The sequence below is a fragment of the Cydia strobilella genome, chromosome 20, assembly GCF_947568885.1.
Source record: "Cydia strobilella chromosome 20, ilCydStro3.1, whole genome shotgun sequence".
Classification (NCBI taxonomy): domain Eukaryota; kingdom Metazoa; phylum Arthropoda; class Insecta; order Lepidoptera; family Tortricidae; genus Cydia; species Cydia strobilella.
The window spans coordinates 4,641,153-4,661,733 of NC_086060.1; the positions used below are offsets into that span (position 1 = coordinate 4,641,153).

Sequence of the window (20,581 nt, forward strand, 5' to 3'; positions counted from 1 at the left end):
GCGTGACTCGCGCCCGATACAGCATGCGCGCGCGGAGGGTTTCTCATTCCTTCCGACGCCAAAGATAATTCATAATCACAATCACAAAATAACTAATATATTGCTAGTGCCTAACGTCCGACTGACGTGACCCAGCGCGCGACAGAAGCGGGGCGCGATGCCGGCGGGACGCAGTCTGTTTGACGTCGCTAACCTGTTAGCATGGGCGGCGGTCGCGCCTTCTGTTTGGCCAAACCTTTAAGTATTATTAATATTTTATCAAAATACTTTTGACAAAAGAAATATTAGTAATTTTATAACCCAACACTGATTAGAAAAGAAAATTAAACGATTATGAATGATTATCTTTCCAAAAACTTGTTATTTAACTGTACAGCGAATAAAATAATTTAAATATATTAAAGTGACGTCACAAAGTTTGTGACTCCCCCCTCCCATCATGTCACATTTTCTTGAGCTGAGCATAGGCCTCTCCTTGAGTACGCCACTTATCCCGGTCCTGAGCCAATCTCATCCTGAAGTGACCCGCAGTCTTCCGAATGTCGTCCACCCAACGAGCCAACGGACGCCAGGCACTCCTTTCGTCTGAAAGCGGCCACCATTCCGTTAACATTTTGGCCCGCCTGCCATCACTCTGCCTGGCAACATGTCCCGCCCAGCTCCATTTAAGTTTGGTAATGACGTATCCGACGTCTTGCACCTTGATGTGGCGTCGGATCTCGACATCGAATCGAATTTTACGATTAAGATCAGGTATTGTGTGTCACGCACGTGAATTTAACTAAAAAATTAGTTTAATATTATTTTTTTTTGGTCCGTCTATTCAGTCGAACTCATATGCCCCGTGTATGTACTCATTTTAGACCTTCCAACATTGTGTTAAGGTTGAAAATCGTACGAATATGTTCACACTTGACCCGTGACCGGAAACCGGAGCGTGTCAAGGGCGGAGGAGAAATCCGTAGAGCGAGCACGCTTCGTTTTAAATGGAACATTAAACTGATGTTTTACATACGTCATTCATATGTAGTCTTGCTTTTTAGTGTTCCGTACCCAAAGGGTAAAACCGGGACCCTATTACTAAGACTCCGCTGTCTGTGTGTCTGTCCGTCTGTCAAAAGGCTGTATCTCATGAACCGTGATAGCTAGACAGTTGAAATTTTCACGGATGATGTATTTCTGTTGCCGCTATAACAAAAAATACTTAAAACTAAAATAAATATTTAAGTGGGGCTCCTATTCAACACACGTGATTTTTTTGCCATTTTTTGCGTAATGGTACGGGACCCTTCGTGCGCGAGTCCGACTCGCACTTGGCCGGTTTTTCGTAATTCTGTCGCCTAGGAAGTTGGTGGAAAGAGGAGTGACGTCAGCGATCATGTATTTCATGAGATTACCGATTTAAGAAAAAAGTAAAAGTAAGTAATTTTATTTAACTGTTTATCCCAGTAATATTTTTGCATAAATATGCCTGGACCAAAAATAATTGAAAATGTCTTCCTTATAGAAAATATATGAATTTATAGTATTTATCCTTGGACGACGACGATGCCTGGTTTACCTATTTGAAAGAGAAACGCTTTGGGCGCCACGAGCAGGCCCCCAACCCCCGCCCACCTGGGGGAGCATACACCTGTCGAGTGTGTGGACGAGGGATCCTCTCCCGCATAGGGCTACACAGCCATGAACGCAAGTGTCGTTACCGGGATGCTGCTTAAAACAGCTGACACAGATGGAAAGGCCTGTTATTATCCATGGAACGTATGCGAAAATCGTCCCTAATAGGCACCTATTAATTCACACCAACACATTTTGAGAAAATGAGAAAACTAGTTTTTCATTAGGGTTTAAGGTGCGCAGCGCACTCATTGTATCCTCTCTTCTTCCTCGCGTTATCCCGGCATTTTTGCCACGGCTCATGAGAGCCTGGGGCCCGCTTGACAACTAATCCCAAGAATCCATCTGACCTTCCAACCCGGAGGGTAAACTAGGCCTTTTTTGGGATTGGTCCGGTTTCCTCACGATGTTTTCCTTTACCGAAAAGCGAATGGTAAATATCAAATGATATTTCGTACATAAGATCCGAAAAACTCATTGGTACGAGCCTGGGTTTGAACCCGCGACCTCCGGGTTTGAAAGTCGCACGCTCTTACTAAATACTAGGCCACTAGCGCACTCATTGTATCCTAATATTCCTAATCTATAATTAAACTCCTTGTTTCAGAGCCCTCACTGCGACGAATGGGTCCTACCTATCATCCAAGGGTTCGTTCACTTATCCCAAATAGCGGTAGAACCAGCGGACGCGAACCCCCTCAACACGGAGTCTCTATCCAGCGGGGGGTCATGCGATGAAACCTTTACGCTGGGCGTTATATCTCGTCGCTCAAGATACCAAGCTGGGACTAGGTGAGTCACTTACCATTCAAGGATTCGTCCACTTATCCCAAATGTCGAACCAGCGGCCGCGAACCTCCTCAACACGGAGTCCTTTTCCAGCGGGAGGTCTTGCGATGAGACCTTTACGCTGGCGCTGGGCGTTATATCTTGTCGCTCAAGATACCAAGCTGGGACTAGGTAAGTCTGTAATACTCCGTCTCTTTTGTGCACAATAGAGAGGGGAAGAGAAGAGCTCTCAATAGGGGTCTCATGCGTGTGGGATGGAGACAGGGGGAGAGAAGAGCTATTATAGCAGCAGAACCAGAAAGTGAACCCTCTCAACACGGAACCCAGTGCGGTACCAGGCTAAGACTAAGTAAGAGTTATGACTGATTATCCACGTTCACAAAACAGCATGGTAAGCTAATTATGCGACATCTATTGAACACGTTTCTAATGAAAACATGTTCCCAATTATCTAAAAGGGACAGTATAATATCTGTAGCGTAAACAAGTAAAGAGAGAAAGCTCTGGTGAGTGGTGACTAACTCCCCTCCAGGAAAATTATCGATGTATTTAAATGTGGTGTATATGGAATGATAAATATATGGTCATGATTGGGTGAAGTATTTTCCTGATATTAATGTCATTAATTCATGATAGTTTATGCCGCTGGTGGTATCTGGTGCGGTTTTCTATAGGTATGATATGTATTGTTTCGTTTCAATATACCTATTAAAATAAAACATATATCGTATTGAAAACCACAATTTGCCTCAATTTGACGTTTTTTTTTCACTGCTTCGACTCTGAGGAACACAAAACACATCATTACAAATATCACAAATAACAAAATTAAAAGTAAATAAAAACTGGACAAGTGCGAGTCGGACTCGCCCACCGAGGGTTCCGTACTTTTTAGTATTTGTTGTTATAGCGGCAACAGAATTACATCATCTGTGAAAATTTCTACTGTCTAGCTATCACGGTTCATGAGATACAGCCTGGTGACAGACAGACAGACGGACAGAGGAGTCTTAGTAAAAGGTTCCCTTTGGGTACGTAACCCTACTAAAACAAAGAAATGGAGTATAGAAGACTTTGTCTATTACTTTCATTTTCTATACACTTAGCATTAGCGCAAAGTTTCGTCGGCACGGGTTTTGAAACCCCGAGGCAAAACGGCTCGCGGGCCGGATCTGGGCCGCGGGCCGTAGTTTGGAGACCTCAGCTTTAAAACAATAATTTTGGATTGCAGATACAACCGACGCGGAATCGAACCCGAAGGCCATGTCGCCAACTACGTGGAAACCGAGCAGATCGTCTCCATCATGTGCTCTGACAGTATCCATAGAGCTTCTTTTGTTCAGGTGCGTTCATTATATGTGGTATTTTCTATAAAAAGGAACCTTATTGTCGATGGCGCTTACGCCATTATAAACGATGCTCCGATATAAATACAATGCCGCGCGACGCTGTGCGGCGTAAGCGCCATCGACAATAAGGGCCCTTTTCATAGAAAATGCCCCATATCCCTTCCGACTTTTTGCTTTATTAGTTATTAGGCAGGCGCAGGCGGAGATAGCCTGGACTGGACTAGGCGTGGCTCACTCCGCGATTTTAATACATATGTTAATACTTAACATGTTTTGAGAGTCATTTTGCGCAGTTGAAAATATTTACGGCGTTAATTCGCTCAAACGAAAGTGTATTAAAGTAATTCCGACATTTACGGCTGATGTCAGCAAAACGAACTACAGTGAGAGATGAAACTGTGCGACAGAGTGAAAGGAAAATTGTCTAAGCATACGGTTGCGTAATAGTACTTTAAAATTAAACTCAAACCGATACGCACTGGTGGGTACATTACTTTCCTTATTTTATTACGTCTTTCTATACTTTTCAATAATTCATCTGGAGTCGTTTACCTAAGTCATACTAATTATGTAATATGTGACTTGTTTACAGGTTCGAGGGTCGGTCCCTATTTTCTGGAGTCAGCCGGAGTACAAATTCAGACCCCCACCTCGTCTAGATAAGGGTATGTATGAAAATGCCATTTATTATGCAAATTATATAACAAAGAAGTCTCGTAAAATGCTTTACTGTTTGAAATATAACGAAACCGCCACGTTAAATGCTAAATATTCGCTGAAAAGTGAAAATGTTTTTATACAAAATCATTGCAAAACATGTTATTGATTGATATTATTTTAACATTAATTTCAGGCGAAGAAGAAACACAAGAAGCTCTCAAAAAGCACTTTGACGAAGAACTAAAGCTATACAAGCAAGTGTGCATAGTCAACCTAGTCGAGCAACAAGGCAGAGAACGGATTATTTTCGAGGCCTATGGAGAACATGTTTTAAAGTATAACAGCCCGGACCTTACATATGTTACTTTTGACTTCCATGAGTCTTGGTAAGTACCTGCCTAATTAGGACACGCAAGATATAGAATTCAACTTAGTAAGCAACTTGTGAAGGTATAAAAAAAAACATGTCGGAAGACTCCCAAAGAAACATTTTAGGAGATAAGATTATGAACACAGCGAAATGACATTTAGCGCGAATCTGAGGCAGTACAGAATACTTTTTCATCACACTTGCTCGAAATAGTGTTTTATACAATAGTGATATAATGGAGAGCTTTTCAGTCGAGTACCGTGTTAAGGCCACAAAGCTTGCTGAGTGGCCTTATTGGGTACGAGATTGAAAAGCTTGATTATATCACTATTGTGCTTGATTATATCTTAATGAGTTTTTGTTTTAAAATAGGTACCTACTGATGTTTATAATTTAATACTTTTGTTTATGTTAAAAAATATTTAATATGGGTAATTTAATAGCTGTTCAAAATATTTTTACACTATTTTCAATCGTGGCTTAATGCTGGTCTGTGCTGTCAAAGAATGAGAAATTTTGATATGTCACCGTATTTAAGAATGATTTCGCTTAATATTTAGTTTTTTCTTCGCTAGTGTGATGAAAACATTGTGTGTAACTCCGGGGGTAAGAATATTGCAAATTCCCCTCGTTTCCAATATCTCACTTAGCCCCCTTGGTGCATAATGTACTGTACTATGATTTAATAACTGCTTACTTACTGTTGTGGCGCAACGACCCGAAGTGGATCTTGGCCTCCGACACCAAAGACCACCATGCTACTCTGTCCAAATTAACTACCTTACTAATAACTGCTAATTTTTTATATTATCTTGTTTGCAGCCGCGGTATGCACTACGAGAACGTCAATATCCTCATCAACGCGCTAGTGGAAGTGATCAACGAGATGCGATTCTGCTGGCGGGACGACCGCGGCCTCATCTGCACTCAAACTGCTGTTTTTCGGGTGAACTGTATAGACTGCCTGGACCGCACCAACGTAGTACAGGTATGTATGACGGTTGTAGGCTGAATATCAATCGTTGCGTTTATGATTCCGCTTAGAAATTTCTCACTAGAGTTAGACCAAGAAAACACCAACTACGCAAAATAGTAGGATTAATTACAGGACATAACACACTAAACAAACACCTCCACAATGTGGGAAAAACAGACAGCCCCATGTGCAGAGCGTGTATGGAAGAAGAGGAAACAACAAAATACATTCTCCTAGACTTCAAACAGGTAGAAGTATACAGGAGCAAATACCTAAGGAAAAGAGGCAGTTAGCAACCTAAACACATCGCTAGGCTTCATGGAGGAACTGGGGTGGTTAGAGTAGCGCTACCTCGTTTCACGTAAAATAGCACGCCCAGAAGCACTAACTAACTACTAGACCAAGAAAAGTGCAGAGATTTTGACAACACACGTGTTATTTATACGTCATAATTTCAAAGAAGTTTGGCGTTTAAAATAACACTTGCACTGCGTGTGCTGTCAAAATCTCTGCAGACTTTTCTTGGTTTGACCCTACACATCATTCGCTTACGCTCATTATGCGGTATAAAGATCCCTTGTTGCACTGATACAAATTTCACTTAGTAGAATTTCACTTTTAAATTCCTCGTTTTGCTTGTAAATTCTAAAACTCACTCTTTGATCTGTATTAGACAAAATCCCTGCCATTATTCAATATTTACACTGACAGGTTTTTATACAATCTGAAAATAATACAATAAAAATATTTTTACGTATACTTAATCCAGCAAGCATCTGAACGTACGACTACGCACTTGTGTTCGTTCAGTAGCCTTACTAATTGTGTCGTTTTCAAGCAAAAGGTACCACAATGTCGCTTGCCATAAGGAAGCTCTGACAGGTTTTTCGTAGAAAGATACAAGCAATTTTCGTCCTTATGTTAAGCGACAACGTGGTACCTTTTGCTTGAAAACTTCACAATTTATGTTCCATCTACAGACAGCTATAGCCAAGTACGTGTTGGAGCTCCAACTATGTCGCCTCGGTCTCGGGGCGCCCGGCAGCGGTCTGCCGCCCGCTTTGCGAAACGCTTTCCTGACACAGTGGGCTGATAATGGAGACATACTGTCTAGGCAGTATGCGGGAACTAAGGCGCTCAAGGTACATTCATATTAGTCCAGTTATGTAGATTCAGTAAGGTTTTCAGTGAATTATTATTCAGACTTATCTGATGTGTCAATTGTTACTACTTACACCTTTTGAGTTTTATTGAGATGCCTTAACTTACGTGTCGAAAACCGCGCGGATTTTGGTCGTGTCTCAATCTTCTTCTAAAACAGCGTGGTGTGGAAGATATACCATTTTTAGAGTAAACGGCGAAGATTCTCACTAGTCTATCTCACTAGTATATGGTCGTTTAGCACATCTTCAATAGCTTAATTTGTAGTTAATTCAGCATTCCTGGACAAAATCATTTATTGTATTAGGTAATTTTTAGGTTTTTTTTTCCTACTCTGAGTTATACAGTGTCTTAAAGCAATCAGAAAGTCACCATAATCAATTAAGAATATATTTCCTAACGAATTGCAGTTTTTTTTTAAATTAGATGCCTCCAATTAATATTTTTTTATTATACAGGGAGACTACACGCGAACGGGCGAAAGAAAATTTACGGGCATGATGAAAGATGGAATGAATTCTGCCAGCAGGTAACTATTATTCGTAGCAATTATTCTTATGAATATTCAAACTATTATGTACCCGGTTGGCATTGACATATTAGTCACTGCATACACATTATTTTGCAAAAAAGAACTACGTGACGGGCCTTTTCTTCTGGCAGATTCGTGATCCGCCATTTTAGCGACGCGATGACTCAATGCGCCATAGACATCGCTCTAGGGCAGCCCATAAACTACGCGACTATAGACGAGCACGAGAGCGTTTGGCGCGATTTTAAAACGGCCAGCCTTATGGTCGTGGAGATGGATACTGATCGGCCGAAGTTAGAATTGGTCCCGAGTTATTTCGGGCAGCCATTGACGCAGGAGCTCTTGTCTGTGGAGATTGCGTACGGATTAGGGAGGTCAGTTTAGCTTGGTTTCTGAATTGCCATTTTTTCGATAAATATTTCCAGTGTACCTTTTTTTTTAATTATACTACAATACACTATGCGTACAATTAAAAATGTTCTGTCTGTTCTTGAAATTGTAACCCATTACAACCACTTTTGGGAACCCACCATTTCTAATGCTGTTAGGTAGTTACAGTAGAAAATCGAATCAAACGACGTAACCCAGGCGCTAATGGGTTAATCTGTAAGTACTTCTATGGTGTTCAATTACAATTAATTTAAATGACTGATTAACTTTGAAAGGATTGTGGTTCTGAAACTAAGCTGTCAATTTAAAATTGGTTATGGCCGGCTCATGTTTGTTTTCGCTTATTAATAATAGATGATCAAACGAACTTCTCGAGCGAAGTTCGATCACTATTATATGAGTCGTTTCATTCGAAGATATTACATTTACCAGGTAGTCCTTTAAACCTACAGGCGACTTTTGCACTATATTAAGAGACAGTCAATTGACTATTGAACTGATTTTTAGTTCATTCATTCATTTCCATACCCTTCCCGTTCGTTCCACCCTCATAGTTGCTCATTATCTTTAGAGAAAACGCAAAACTTTTAAAATTTGGGGTCATATTAGGGTGGGAGGGTTATTATATCTTCGAATGAAACGACTCATATAATAGTGATCGAACTTCGCTCGAGAAGTTCGTTTGATCATCTATTATATTTCGTTCGTTTCATTCTTCAGATATTACATTTACCAGGTAGATGTTTAGAGTCTTAAAGTTTTGCTTAGGTGGAATGAAACTATAGATATATGTAAACACAAAATCATATATTTATTTTCATCTTTGACGTGACCTCAGTGGTCAGTCAGTCAGATCAGATATTAACATTTATTCATATTAATAAATCACCCAGTTATGATCGATAATCTTATCTAAGGATTGTCACTTGTACTCGACAAGCAAACAGATCTCGCAAAGAGTCCTTCATCCGATAGTGGCCTATTATAGAACCGCGCGAACGACGTAGACGCCGCGGTCCAGCCTGCGGTGCGGCGGATAGTGATAGTGTCGACGCTGGCGCCGGCGCGGCTCGCGGCCGACGTGGCGGCGCCGGCGCCGGCGTGGCGCGCACTGTGCGGTGTGCGCGGTACACTGTAATGTCAATGCCACTTTTCGACAAAACATTTTTAATCCATCTGCTGATGGTCTGAGAAGTTGCAGGTCTATGTGGAGGTTTGTATGTCAATAACAAATTTCCTATACTATCAACTCTCTTATTTTTTGTTACTAAAATATTATCTCTAAAAGTTGTAGCAGGGCATATAGACACATTGTCTTTAAAATATGGAAGGAAGAGAACGGGTTGTTTTCTTCCGGCAGCTGATGTTTTAATTATGTCAGTAATTCCAATTTTGACACCGTTTGTGGAAATAACAATATTTTCGATTTTTATAAGCGCTAATGTTTGAACCCTATGCGCTGTGCATATGGCCATTAATGTCACTAATTTTTTCGACAGTTTTTCCAGGCTTATACTTGTATTGGGATACCAGTGAGAGACACGATTTAAAACGACCCGAGGGTCTCATGTATGGTTATACTTGGGGCCGTTCGGTCTTTGTTTGTACGCACCTTTGAGGAGGCGTTTTACGCAATCGTCCGAACCGACATTGTCTCCCAATAACAAAGATAAGGCTGAACGGTGACTATTCAGTGTGCCGTATGCACAATTTTTGTTAAATTGTTCTGTTAAAAAATAAAAATATTGTCGATTTTGGGGGATTTAAAATTTCAATAGAATTAACGGTGCAAAATTGCCACCAGAGCTTATATGTAACTTCGTATTGTTGTATTGTTTTGTCGGAGAGTGATGCCAACATCAGTGTTATAGCCTCTGGCGGAGAGCCTCTTCGACTGAAGGACTGTTGCAGAGCTTCGCGACCCCCAGGGTAAGCCCCTTGTGTAGGGGATGGCAGTCCCTGTAATGGGAATGCAGCAAGTTTTTATTCGGATTGCGAAACATTATCTCCGAACTAAGAACCGCGGTTGCGATGGCCAATAAGGAAACACTATGATTCTATTTGGTTGATCGTCTACGATCTTTCTAAGGCATTTTAAGATTAACGAAAAAAGGGGGAGTCATGAAAATATTTTTCACCCCCGTTAATCGTAAATGCGTCAACCGCTATCGCATCTGGGTCGGGTTTCCATGAAACGAAATTTTTGCAATTGGCATTGAAACGAGAAGCGAATAAATCTATTGTTGGTTTACCAAAACGTTGTACTATAGATTCAGACGCTCTGTCTGACAGTTCCCATTCGGTATCAGGGTTAACTATTTTGCTAGACTGGATCCGCAATCTTTTCTTTTGTATTTATATAATATGATGCGAAGATTAATATATTTCGCTTGTCGCACCATTGCCAAATTGTACAAGACACATCGTTTAGGTGTGGAAACTGTATGCCCCCATGCGGTTCATATGACTTATGGCGGTCGTGTTATCAACTCGCAACAAAATTCAAAGCTCTTTAATCCAAGGTAAACCGCCAGCAATTCCAAATAATTGATATGAGAATCCCGTTCCGAAGATTTCCACGTGCCGTTAACCTATTTTTTTTTTTTTTTTTTTTTTTTCAAACGGCACTCCAACCTGAGTTGGATGTGTCACTGTAAATTTCGAGTTGAAAACTGGGATATCTCATGTAATTATTTGATGTATAAACATTGTTTAACCACCAGTTAAGATCGTCTAATATGGAACTAGAGGGTTTCATTTTGGCGTCAAAATTATCGTTATTTTCTAATAACTCGAAATATTTTAGCCTTTTTAAGGTTTTTGTATACCTAAACCCAACCGTATTTTACAGCGGAACAGGCTGACACTAAAACTCCGATGAGTTGTGAACACTACCATTCGAGATGGTACATTTAGACAGACCTAGAAATTTACGAACCAATTGTGCGATTTTATTTCGTTTATCCTCAGGTAAGGCCATGGTAAAATTGTGGGTGTGAAAGTTAAACCCTAAAAATTTACAAGTGTGTTCTGGATGTAAGGAACCCTTATCGTAATTTATAACATATCCTAAACATTGCAATAGCTTTAAGGTTTCTTTAACATTATATAATACATTCTTGAAAGGTATTTCCTATGCACAGAATGTTGTCCAAATAAATGACAGATTTGAGACCTCGAGATCTCAAATTAGATACCACTTTTTTCATTAATATTTATAGATATAAGCAGATATGCTTTTGTCGAATCTGTTGTGGCTAAAAAACCATTTTTAGGAATGAGTTTTGAGGCCGCCTTTTAAATTTAGGATAAAACGCTTTCCTCCGTTAGGTTTTAGGGTAAGAAAAACCTTATAGATATGTATTGGTTTTTGACTTTAGGGCACTCAGATATGGCTCCTAAATCTAACAGTTTTTGTATAGCTAATTTCATATCAGCTATTTCACTTTGTTCAAGCGTGTTTGATATAACAAATATTTGTTTTACGTCCGAGTTAAATAGTCATATCTGACCCAATCTAAAACCATGTCGTTTTAGCCAACAGTAATAAAAATGATCGGCCGGCATGTACCTGCGTTACGGTGCCTGGGCACGTGTCTTGGCCGGTTGTGGAGCTGGAAACGTCCGCCTGGTGTAATTCGTCTGCCTGCGAGCACCTCTCCGTCCCCCCCTGTTCGAAGCATAACGAGGAGGCGCTGACCAGTTTCCCGAGTACGAAGCTCGACTTGTCGACGGCTGTGCCGGCGCAGGTTTCTTAGGGGACGTTTTCTTGAGTTGGAGACCTTGTTTTTCAATGGTCTTCGCTGCCTTAATGTTTTCGGACAATTTATTACCAAATAGGGTGTCATCACGTTCTGTGTCTTGAATAATTTGCAAGAACGTCTTATCGAGACTAGGTGTGATGAGTTTTATGCGGCTCTGAGTAGATGACGCATGGAGGTCACACAGAATACGGCAGCCGTTGCTGAGGTGTTTCATAGCTTCGATTCCGTTGGCATCGACACATTTAATTAGAATATCCATGGCCCTGTTGACGGCAGCGATCCCGTGGCCGAGTTGTTGCTGCGTTGCAGCCAGATTTTTGTCTCGGTTCCGGACCATATCGGGTACGGCTGCTGAAATCTCCACGTTTAATTTTGGTGCTTGTAACAATCGACAGTTGTCGGGAACCAAATAGCCTTTTTGGATTTTATCTTTGGCTTCATTGGTCATACCTTTTTTGAGTAACGGTAACCAAAGTTTAGATAAATTATCGTGAATTTTTTCGGCATACTCGGGGGTATCCTCGGTCGATTCCCCGAGAGCCAGCAGCATATCCGGGTCGAGCTCGGATTGAGCTGACGACATGGGCAAATCTGCCTGATTTTTCAGGTACAGGAACCCCGTTATTATGGTCCGGCATCGGCACATCACTATTATGTTCCGGTATTACGGGATCGATGTTTAGTTGTGGTTCCTGTATAATAGGATCATGAGCCGGTATGGAACCATCTACATTTTGTTCCATTACAACCTCTAAAACAAAAGAGAAGTGATTATTACATTTTATGAAAAATATTTTCTCTTGGGGGTAGGTTGAGAAAATATTTGTGTCGCAGAGTAACGCGCATCTACTGAAGACTGCGCGCATTGTTCTGCTTGTTAACATCGTTGGAGACTCGCAGTCAACCCCGATGGTTATATGATCATAGTTAGAGACTCGCAGTCAATCCCTATGTCGGCTCATTTTAATCACTTCTCAACACCAAATAATAAAACAAACAACTTACCTTCATCTTCCGATGAAGACGAATCATAAATTATCCGGTATCGTCTTTTATGATCTTCAAGACGTTTAATTTTTTCACGGTAATATTTTAACTTGTCTTTAGCTGTGCGCTTCGACATTTCTGTAGGTAATAATGTCGTAGCCGAGAAGCTAAAGGGCGCGTGCGCTCGTCGCCGTGCACGAAAAAAGAATGGGCAACTATGAGGGTGGAACGAACGGGAAGGGTATGGAAATGAATGAATGAACTAAAAATCAGTTCAATAGTCAATTGACTGTCTCTTAATATAGTGCAAAAGTCGCCTGTAGGTTTAAAGGACTACCTGGTAAATGTAATATCTGAAGAATGAAACGAACGAAATATAATTTGTTCTTGACCTCCCTTGCCGCAATTGTGTTTCTATTTGTGAATATTTCTATTTTAAAACACCAGATTTAATAAAATAACCAATGAGCTCGCATTGAGTCGATAAACTATTAATTTTTTAATTGGCTTTTTTAATATTAATTTGTTAAACAATCATGATTCTAAGCAATCACTACATAGTATTAAAGAAAGTCGCTTTCCGCTGTCTGTCTGTCCCTATGATCTTTAAAACTACGCAACGCATTTTGATGCTGTTTTCACCTATCAATAGAGTAATTCTTGAGGAAGGCTTTAGAGTATTAATTGTAAAGTTTTTGTGTAACCCGTGCGAAGTCGAGACGGGTCGCTAGTTACCTTATAAATCTAAATAATTCCATTATCAATCGGATTGCAATAACATTCATATTGACATAATTATGACTTAATATAAGGGTTTTGAATGATTCACGGTTAGTTTCACTAAACTTATATTGACCGGGATATAGACGGGGAGTTACATGCATCTTGATCACGGGTGACTAAGATGCATGTAACTGCGTCGAAATATCGGGAGCTCATAAACAATACAAAAGGTATTCACGGTCTATATCCCGGTCAATATAAGTCTAATGACTTAATATGCTTTAAACTTCAATTGTATTATCTAACAGGCTGAGTTGTAAACGGTTTTATTACCTACCGTAATAAGTTTACTTCCGAGTGATTTTAATTATGGTATTCCCTTATAATGCTCAAAGAATTTACAAATTTATGAAACAAATTAATTATACTTCTCTTTAATATCAACCCTTTGTTTCAGATACTACCTATCAACATTCAAGGACGCGCTTCGACAGACAGCAATAGACGTGATGACGGGCGAATCACGGCATATCCCTGAACAACTAACTGGCATCGAGTGCGCTGCAGTCAAGGTGGCCGTGTTTCCCGCCTGTGCATGCCCTGCTTTACGCTATGTATATAATGCTATCCTTCCCCTTTATTCTTCAAAAAAACAAAGAGTAGTAGCAATTGTTGGTTATTCTTTAGTTTGTTATAAAAATGTATCAATCTGCTTATACTAGTCAAGGTGGCTGTGTTTCCCGCGAGTGCATGCCCTGGTGTAGTCTTAAGTATACAATAATCCTCCGCTTCCCTTTGTTGCATGTAGAAAGAGTTCCAATACACTAAAGAGCAATGAAATTAGGTCTTGAGTTTCATTCGTTATAATTTGGTGCCGTGACCAGGATTTTGAAATTCCTTAATTTGCCAAAAAAATAAATCGTGCGTGTTTCCTGCGAGTGTATGCCCCGCTTTAGTCCATGCACCTATACTCTGCCTATGCCTGCTGCCCATTATTCTAGTACTACAGAGGGTAGTTACGATTTGAGTTATTCCTGTACAAGTCCCAGAGCTACAAGCGAGAAAAAAAATTATTTATACTAATTTAAATAACGTACATTTCCAGGAACAAAGTGTGGACACGGCGGCAATGGCGCAACACGTCAAGTCGCTTATAGACGACTGCAAAAAGCTCATTGTGGACACGGAACCGGTGTTGGGCGCTTGGGGGCTCATCGACGCCGATCCCAAGTAAGACAGATTACATTACTTATAGTCTGCATCTTCTCAAATGATTTTTTGATTTGTTGGTGAGCGCATGCAACTCGCTGATACACAATGGTCACACGCTCACTAACAATGGGCACGCGCACCCTGAAAAGGGACAAAGGCTTTTGTTTAACAGATTAGGAAGGGTCTTTGGCGAAAAAATCATTTGAGAAGATGCAGACTATAGTGACCCTGCCTGTGAAGCCGATGGTCCTGGGTTCGAATCCCTGTAAGGGCATTTATTTGTGTGATGAGCAGAGATATTTGTTCCAAAGTCATGGGTATTTTCTACGTATTTAAGCATTTGTATATTATATATGATATCGTTAGTGAGTCACAGGGCGGACACGCTATACATCAAAAATCACTTGCGTTTCTATGTGTGAACGGCACGTCTGTACACGCGGCATGCGTCATTGTGTGAGTGCTTAAAAACAATACTGAGCGGTCGGCAAAAGGTCGTCAATCTGGTGTCGCGGGGCGAGGTCATTCGAATCGGGGCGGGGCGGTGCGTAGCCGTTCTGTATGATAATACTATTACTTATTCTGTGGTCTAAGTACCCACAACCCACAACACAAGTGTTCCCGAGCTTACCGGGTCTGAGTCAATTTGTGTAAAAATGTCCTACAATATTTATTTATTATTATTACAGTACCGGTGACCCATCAGAAACCGAAATGGATACCGTTCTCCTCCTCACCAGCGACGCTTACCACGTGGCTGATTACGACGAGACCTCAGACCGAGTACTGTCTGTACAGAAAGTACCGCTCCGGGATTTAACTTTGGTAGAGCTCGGCACTGTGGAGACCAATGCCACGGTAATACACACCTTAACGCTTAGATATAAGGTCCTACTTGCATTAGGCTACTTACCACGTGGCAGATTACGACGAAACCTCAGACCGAGTACTGTCTGTACAGAAAGTACCGCTGCGGGATTTAACTTCAGTATAGCTCGGCACTGGAGACTAATGCCACGGTAATATACACCTTAACGCTTAGATATAAGGTCCTACTTGCATAAGGCTACTCGCCACGTGGCAGATTACGACGAGACCTCAGACTGCCTCAGACCGAGTACTGTCTGTACAGAAAGTAACGCTCCGAGATATAAGGGTGTTATTTAGCTATATTCGGGTTGATTTTATATATATTTATATGTATGTTTATGTATGTCTATTTGTATTTCTTATATATGTATGTTTTACTGTAATTGTGTTTAAATGTAGGCTTCATAAAGTTTTTTGCAACACCTACTTTTTCGATTAATTTCTCTGTGTCCGCTACCCAAAGATTGTCTGGAAGAGATCGCTCATTAGCGATACGACCGCCTGTTGTCTGCCTCTACATTTAATGAAAAAAAATTTTTTTGTATCTTTTTAGTGAGGTGTGCGTTTTTTCTATCTATCTACCACCAACCGATCGATCGATTTGTCTAGGTAGAAACTATAGATCGACGCATATTTTTCCATGTCCATTTGTCAAAATAAAGATTCGAAATACAATGGAATGGGAGACTTTTATAGGTGTCTCGGCGGCTAGAGCAGGGGTCGGCAAAGTTTTGACAAGAAGAGCCAACCGCAGTAGAAAACACCCGTTTTAGGGAATCTCAATGAGCCGTAAATGTTGTTTTAGTGGTCTAAGAACTATAAATGTGATTTTTTTGGTCGCTTGAAGAGCCGTATTCGTACCTCCAAACAGCCGCATGCGGTTTGCTAGAGGTAATCATTTGATTAGTTCCAAGTCCAATGATTAATTCTACTTTAACGGTTAATGTTACTATCGGGATCAGATTTTTTGTTTTAAAACTGTTAGGATTAAAGTTGTGCCGTTCTCGAGAACGTTTCCATTTTGAATAGGAAACTTTTCGCTCGAGAATATTTCTCATAGTAAACGGAGCACGTTCTCGAGAACGGCCCAACTTTACTTAGGATTCCCCTTTTCGGCTCGCATTTTATTAGTTTTTTTTTACCCAAAACCTTGTCATACTAACAAACGTTTATTTTTTTTACCCAATAATAAACCTTGTCGTACTAACAATAACGTTCATTTCAGATATTCGGCGTCGGACGCAAAAGCACATCTGAACCCATATCCTGTATAAGAATCAACTATACATACAACAACGAGCCTGGATACTTCCACATGTTTAGATCTACTACATTGAGGTTCTTCAATAATATGGCGGTTGTCATTAACACTAAGGACGAGATGATTGGTAAGCGAGTTTGAACTTTATTTATATGGAAAAGGGTTGCTTATTGTATTTGAATCAACCAAACAAACAACAAGAGAACATTATGATTGATTAGGAATCCTAATTATAAGAGAACAAGGTTGATTTTTGTAATTATATCAATAAACCCTATTTCTGTTAAATCACACTGAAAGGCTCTAGTGCGTGACACTAGATCGAACACCTAATTTGAACTCTGTTAAGTTTGCACCACGGTGGTTTTTGAATAGAGTCTATTTAAGCTAACTGCACCGACATGAACAGAACAGTGTGCGATCGAGTGTCATTAACCTCCTAAGGCCCAAGGTCCTACCTATAGTACTTCTTCAGTTCGATGAAATTTAAACCATGTTCAATGGGGTTGGCAACTGTCAAAGGTTTGCAGAGATGGCTCTATCATAGCTTGCCCCTTTTTCTATGAGATTTGGCTTAAAGGGCTGGCATCCAGGGCATTAAAAAAACAAAAATTTGACACAATTCTAGGGATTGACAGGGCAAGCTATGCTGGCGCCATCTGCTAATTATTTCGACCGGCCAACCCCATTGGAACAGAGTTGCATTTCTTTTGTTTCGTTAAATTTTCAAATAAATTACATTTAAAATTAGAATAATGATTAAAAATGTATTATGAAAATAATATGATAATAAAAAAAACAAATATTCCCCGCACTATAGGTTCAAATTTCTGTGGCAAATTTTGGGTTCAAGGTTCAACTCCAAATAAAATTATATTTTAAGTACGTATAATCGTATAAATTGTGTTCACTCTTTGCACTACATTTGTATGTCGCTAGTGGTTTCACGAAATGTGGCTAATGATATGATATTTTTAAATTGGACTCTATGGTTTTAGCGCTAAAGTTTAAAATCATGTAACAATTTTTTTAATTTTTAGCTTTTATAAATTATGTTCACAGAATCATTGCACTACATCTGCGAGTCGCTGGTGGTGGCCCGGGATGTGGCTAAATTGCCACCCATTCCTTTCCATAGCGGCGTTAAGTTGGAGAAGCGGAAATCTAAGGTGAATATCTATTTATCCTCGTGAGTATCTGTGTAGGGTGACTGCTGTAGTCATTGACCAACTATACAGGGTGGAAAAAATTAATGGGCCCTGGAGGGAAAATGCCTTTAAACCTTAAGTTAGCTCATTTTACTTAAAGGAAACATTCTTTTATTTTTAAAAAGATACAAAACTGCATTAATAGATTTTTCCTTTTTTTTTGCTCGTCTTAAAAATATACTTGAGTACTAAATATTCGAAATATTTATGGATATTTTCAACGGCAGACCTAATGTTTCTTGGAGAAATGTTATCATTTACATTAACTGTTTCGACTAGTAGAATAAAATAGATGGTGTTTATTTTTTGGAATTTTTAGACTCATTTTAAAACGAGTAGCTAGTTTGCTCTGAAACTTTGTACTTACAATAGGATAAGGTATATCTATGTCTGTACATACATATGTTGGCAACCCTGAGCGCGCCCCAAGATTCTACCTGCTGCGCGGCCGGCCAGGTGGTGGTGGCGCCCCTCCACCAGTATAAAAAGCGCTGCGACACCGGCGACCGCCTCTTTTGTGATTTAGACTTCGGCTTCGAAACGTGGCTATTACTGAATGCATTTTGATTTATTGTACATTTATTTTTAATTAAAAAAGTATTAAGGATATTAAACTAGTTTTCTTGAGTAAATTATAGTACTGCTTACATCAGAAGTGGGATATTATTCACGCAGTATGGGTAGCTCTCGAAGAAGCCGTAAGCGTAAACGTGCTCGTGTTACCAGCAGTTCCAGTAGCTCACACAGTGAAAGTACCAGAACTCCGTCACCTCCGCCTCCCAGACGCAAGAAGGCATCGCGCTCGACAAGTAAGGCGAGGGATCATTCGACAAAAAAGGCAAGAAGTGGATCCGAAACTGTGAGTCACACAAATTCTAATACCTTAAATAATATCATACCCGAATTCGACCCGCTTAAAGACGATATTGACGCATGGCTCAGTATTATTAAATCGTATGCAAAGACTTTCAGCTGGTCAGACGAAATAACCCGGTATCAAGCATTAAATAAACTCAAAGGCTCTGCCAAGGTGTGGTACGATTCCCTGTTGCGTACTGATAAACAATGGCCGTCGTGGAGATGGGTTGATTGGCACAACAAGTTATCCGCGAGCTTTAGGATTCAGAGAAATATGTTTGAGTTGTTAAAAGAGGTGGTAGAACAAAAACCGCGCGAAAATCAATCGTTGTATGAATTTTATTTTGATCAAAAGTGTAGAATCGACCGTTTGCGTTTGAACTTTTCTGATCAAGATATTATATCGATTATACTAGGAAATATAGGAGACGGAAATATCGAAACAAACAGCTTCAGCTCATGCGATCAATTAGCTAGCTTCTTGCATAGTCGTACATATAAGATAAAAAAATCTAACTCTAACGTACCTTCAAAGTCGAGTCAATCTCAGTCTACCGTGTCTAATATTTCTACCAAGGTACCCTCGAGTCAAGCTGCGTCGTCACATTCCGGTAGCGTTGATGAAAGCGGATCACATTCACAAACGCGGCGGGTGATTAAATGTTTTACTTGCGGAGGTAATCATAAAAGAAGTCAGTGCGATGTGAAATGCGATTTTTGCAGTAAAAGGGGTCACATTGAACCTGCCTGTTTCCATAAAAAGGGCTTAAAAACTGAATCAAAGGTAGATAAACAAGAGATTAAATTCGTGTCATCTACGAATGCCCGAGATAAGTTTTTCAAACAGATTGTTCTAGACAATGTGGTTACCCATGACGCATTTATAGATCCAGGGGCTAGTTGTTCTCTTATTTCCAAATCGCTTGCCCAAAAACACAGTTTAAAATACGACCATCTCACATCGCCTGTTTTATTACAGGGGTTTCAAAAGGGTATTACAATAACGGCTAGATATGCGTTAAGTGCAAGTTTAAAACTCGATTCAGTGCATCTAGAAAGTGTTGACTTTTACATTATCGATGAGTTAGAAGGATGCGATATCTTAATAGGAAGGAATGTGACGGAGCGCCCTGACTTTATGTATTCGCGGATTGGCAACGTATTAGAATTTAATTATGCAAAACAATATGACGAGTTTTGTAAGATAATTAACGAAACTGAAATTGACGCCGACTCGAATCACGCTGAATTACTTAGTCTATTTAGTAAGTATAGTGATTGTGTAGCAAGAAATTTAAGTGAATTAGGCAAAGTAAAGAACCATGAAATGACAATAACCGTGACAGATCCGCGTCCTGTACAAAGTAGACCTTTTAGGTCCTCTCCCGCGGATAGACAAATCATTCGGGATATGGTTGAGGAACTACTAGCTAATGAAATCATTTGCAATAGCGATTCTCCTTACGCTTCGCCCGCACTTCTCGTTAATAAGAAAAATGGGGAGAAAAGGCTATGCGTGGATTATCGCGCATTGAATAAAGTAACAGTAACCGATAAGTATCCCATGCCACGCATCGAGGATCTGGTAGATAGGCTTCAGGGTAGCAAGTGTTTCACGAGTCTTGATCTGAAAAGTGGCTACTATCAGATACCTCTAAGTGCCGATTCAGTACCAAAAAGCGCGTTTATTACCGAGGATGGGCACTATAATTTCAGCAGATGATGAATAAGGTGCTGGGTAATCTGCGCTTTGGCAACGTGATCGTTTATCTCGATGACGTCTATTTGGTAACCCGAACGGTAGACGAAAACCTGAAATTGCTAGAGCAGGTGCTTAAGATATTTCGTGACAAT

The 20,581-nt window shown here is 40.2% G+C and overlaps 1 protein-coding gene across 2 annotated transcripts in view; it reads left to right on the forward strand.

The window, feature by feature from the left end:
- Positions 1-20,581, forward strand: part of LOC134750650 (phosphatidylinositide phosphatase SAC2) — a 32,621-nt gene that overhangs the window by 2,387 nt on the left and 9,653 nt on the right. The window contains exons 4-15 of one of the 2 annotated variants that reach the window (XM_063685872.1): positions 2,225-2,409; positions 3,638-3,749; positions 4,348-4,420; positions 4,609-4,801; positions 5,608-5,773; positions 6,742-6,903; positions 7,381-7,451; positions 13,776-13,890; positions 14,424-14,548; positions 15,220-15,388; positions 16,626-16,788; positions 17,724-17,830. In XM_063685872.1, the coding sequence (XP_063541942.1) occupies positions 2,225-2,409; positions 3,638-3,749; positions 4,348-4,420; positions 4,609-4,801; positions 5,608-5,773; positions 6,742-6,903; positions 7,381-7,451; positions 13,776-13,890; positions 14,424-14,548; positions 15,220-15,388; positions 16,626-16,788; positions 17,724-17,830 (1,641 nt within the window). Of the gene's footprint in view, positions 1-2,224; positions 2,410-2,458; positions 2,578-3,637; positions 3,750-4,347; positions 4,421-4,608; positions 4,802-5,607; positions 5,774-6,741; positions 6,904-7,380; positions 7,452-13,775; positions 13,891-14,423; positions 14,549-15,219; positions 15,389-16,625; positions 16,789-17,723; positions 17,831-20,581 lie in introns of those variants that run through there. The other variant, XM_063685873.1, reaches the window with a different exon arrangement.